Below are 3,799 nucleotides of genomic sequence, written 5' to 3'. Positions count from 1 at the left end.
TTTGAAAGCAAAGTTCATGTTGTTCAACATTAGCAGCAAGAAGGAATAAGAAAATAAAAGTGAGGCTGTCACAGAAAAGCCAATTTATTATTACTAATGTTAGCTTTTGTGGAGGATTTTAGGTCACATATTAGCAGTCTCCAATAATGTGACCATTACCTATAATCAAAACTTTTCAAAAATAAAATTATATACATATAATGTATAATATAATACAAATATTTTTTCTATCTGTTAATTTCCAAAGCATGCTCATTCATATCTACTAACCAATAGTACATAAATATCCTTTTATGATAGGCCAGGACATCCATTTTCTCCCAATTATACAAAAACAAATGCAAAATAGTGTTACGTGACTTCCTTGCCTGAAATGATAAGACTGTGTGTACATACATACATTTAAATCCCTTTATTCCCATTCCATGTTTTTGGCTGAACTTTATTCATATAATATCTGCCCTTCTTATAGGACCTTCTCTTGTGAAAGGCATCACTATCCAGTTACCCAAGCCAAATCTCCTTCTCCATCCCCCCACCTCTAGTCATCGAGTGCTAACAAGACATCTTCTTAAATCTTTCTGGAATGGATCTCCTCTCCATTAGAATTCCCTTTTGCAAGTCCACTTCTTCATAAGTCTGAACAAAAGATTTTAATTGCTCTGCTGCAGTTTTCTCTTCTTTAGTCAGTGGTGACAGCTAAAAAACAAATGAGAAAATCTTTATTTCAAAATCTGTAAAAACTGTGTAATTTAGTTAACTTCTGCTTTTTTTTTTTATGTTTCCATAAGCTCATACTATGTCTATAATCACAAATTTAGGAAGGCAGGATAAAATAGATATTTGGCTATCCAAATACAAGGTACTTTTAATGTTTGAGCTTTCAAAGAACTTGCAATTAAGTTTAAGAAACAAAACCAATAAATCAAACAGTTTAAGGACTGTAATTTAACAAAACTAAATAAGTCACATTTGACTGCCATATTCTAAAAGCATTTTGAGAAAGAAATGTGAATAAAATAGTCTGGAAGTTTCCTCAGAAGTGGAGAACTAAATTGAACTAAATTTTGAAGGATAATTGAGATGTTTTTAGCTGCAAGTAACAGGAATACATTTAAAAATGGATAAATAGGCTCTTTCCACAATTTGGCTATTGTTGAGAGTGCTGCTATAAACACTGGGGTACAAGTGCCCCTATGCATCAGTACTCCTGTATCCCTTGGATAAATTCCTAGCAGTGCTATTGCTGGGTCATAGGGTAGGTTTATTTTTAATTTTCTGAGGAACCTCCACACCGTTTTCCAGAGTGGCTGCACCAGTTTGCATTCCCACCAACAGTGCAAGAGGGTTCCCATTTCTCCACATCCTCTCCAGCATTTATAGTCTTCTGATTTGTTCATTTTGGCCACTCTGACTGGCGTGAGGTGATATCTGAGTGTGGTTTTGATTTGTATTTCCCTGATGAGGAGCGACGTTGAGCATCTTTTCATGTGCCTGTTGGCCATCCGGATGTCTTCTTTAGAGAAGTGTCAATTCATGTTTTCTGCCCATTTCTTCACTGGGTTATTTGTTTTTCGGGTGTGGAGTTTGGTGAGCTCTTTATAGATTTTGGATACTAGCCCTTTGTCCAATATGTCATTTGCAAATATCTTTTCCCATTCCGTTGGTTGCCTTTTAGTTTTGTTGGTTGTTTCCTTTGCTGTGCAGAAGGAACATAAGGTCTTCATAAGGTCCCAGTAATTCATTTTTGCTTTTAATTCCCTTGCCTTTGGGGATGTGTCGAGTAAGAGATTGCTACGGCTGAGGTCAGAGAGGTCTTTTCCTGCTTTCTCCTCTAGGGTTTTGATGGTTTCCTGTCTCACATTCAGGTCCTTTATCCATTTTGAGTTTATTTTTGTGAATGGTGTGAGAAAGTGGTCTAGTTTCAACCTTCTGCATGTTGCCGTCCAGTTCTCCCAGCACCATTTGTTAAAGAGACTGTCTTTTTTCCATCGGATGTTCTTTCCTGCTTTGTCAAAGATGAGTTGGCCATACGTTTGTGGGTCTAGTTCTGGGGTTTCTATTCTATTCCATTGGTCTATGTGTCTGTTTTTGTGCCAATACCATGCTGTCTTGAGGATTACAGCTTTGGAAAGAGCCTAAATGTCCATCAACTGATGAATGGATAAAGAAATTGTGGTTTATATACACAATGGAGTACTACATGGCAATGAGAAAGAACGAAATATGGCCCTTTGTAGCAACGTGGATGGAACTGGAGAGTGTGATGCTAAGTGAAATAAGCCATACAGAGAAAGACAGACACCATATGTTTTCACTCTTATGTGGATCCTGAGAAACTTAACAGAAACCCATGGGGGAGGGGAAGGAAAAAAAAAAAAAAAAAGAGGTTAGAGTGGGAGAGAGCCAAAGCATAAGAGACTCTTAAAAACTGAGAACAAACTGAGAGTTGATGGGGGGTGGGAGGGAGGGGAGTGTGGGTGATGGGTATTGAGGAGGGCACCTTTTGGGATGAGCACTGGGTGTTGTATGGAAACCAATTTGACAATAAATTTCATATATTGAAAAAAAAAAATTAAAACTAGAACTACACTATGCCCTAGCAGTGGTACTGCTAGGAATTTACCCAAGGGATACAGGAGTGCTGATGCATAGGGGCACATGTACCCCAATGTTTATAGCAGCACTTTTAACAATAGCCAAATTATGGAAAGAGCCTAAATGTCCATCAACTGACAAATGGATAAAGAAGACGTGGTTTATATATACAATGGAATACTACTTGGCAATGAGAAAGAATGAAATCTGGCCATTTGTGGCAATGTGGATGGAATTGGAGGGTATTAGGCTAAGTGAAATAAGTCAGGCAGAGAAAGACAGATACACTATGTTTTCACTCATATGTGGATCTTGAGAAACTTAAGAGAAGACCATGGGGGAAGGGAAGGGGCAAAAAAAGTTACAGAGAGGGAGGGAGGCAAACCATAAGAGACTCTTAAGGACTGAGAACAAACTGAGGGTTGATGGGGGATGGGGGTGAGGGGAAAGTGGGTGATGGGCATGGAGGAGGGCACTTGTTGGGATGAGCACTGGGTGTTGTATGGAAACCAATTTGACAATAAATTATATTAAAAAATAATAAAAAAATTAAAAAAATAAAAATGGATAAATAATAAGAAAATTTATTATCACTGCACAATAACTACAGAAAAAGGTCAGACTTCAGGACTGGTTTATTCAGCAGCTCAACATAAAGACTGGGTTTTTCCACCTTATCTAATATCCTTGGTGGTGGTTTATCCTCAAGCTGAAAGGAAAAATGGCTCTAGCAGTTCTAGGCATCACATCTATACATAATGTTTAGAAGAAGAAAAGTTTTCTCTTCCTAGAGGTCTCTCAGCAGCGAGGAAACTCTAATTTCCAACGTCTAGACTTTCTCTTCTCACATGTCACATGGGTTACAAACCCATTCCTGAGTCAATTTAGTTAAAAGAAAATCCATTTCCCTTGCCAATGAGATGCGCGCCCTGAAGCTGAGGAAAGCACCAACTTTGCCCCAGACACGAGCTAGGGATGGCACACATCTCAAGAAAGTCAGTGTTCTATTAGGCAGCAAGGGCGAATAGATGCTGAGAAAACAACCCAGCAAACAGTATCTGCCTAAAGTAGGTAGGAGCAAACAGCAAAAGGAAGAATAGAAGCCAAATGGAAATGTAAAGGACTTTCATAGGGCACTAACCAATGGGCTAGCTAAAACCGGGTTAATGGGGAAATTATACAAAGTACAACGTGAAGAATC

General features: G+C 38.4%; 1 protein-coding gene across 3 annotated transcripts in view; it reads right to left on the bottom strand.

Annotated features, from left to right (window-relative positions):
• SKA2 (spindle and kinetochore associated complex subunit 2) overlaps positions 1-3,799 on the bottom strand; it is a 49,784-nt gene continuing 45,985 nt past the window's right edge. For 2 of the 3 annotated variants that reach the window (XM_078437368.2, XM_060647772.3), the window contains one exon: positions 1-699. In XM_078437368.2, the coding sequence (XP_078293494.1) occupies positions 556-699 (144 nt within the window). In that variant the 3' untranslated portion in view covers positions 1-555. The remainder of the gene's footprint in view (positions 700-3,799) is intronic. The other variant, XM_078437367.2, reaches the window with a different exon arrangement.

The sequence above is a fragment of the Panthera onca genome, chromosome E1 (genome assembly GCF_046562875.1).
Source record: "Panthera onca isolate mPanOnc1 chromosome E1, mPanOnc1 haplotype 2, whole genome shotgun sequence".
Classification (NCBI taxonomy): domain Eukaryota; kingdom Metazoa; phylum Chordata; class Mammalia; order Carnivora; family Felidae; genus Panthera; species Panthera onca.
Note: the sequence above shows the minus strand (reverse complement) of the source record. Positions and strands in the feature narration are given on the sequence as shown.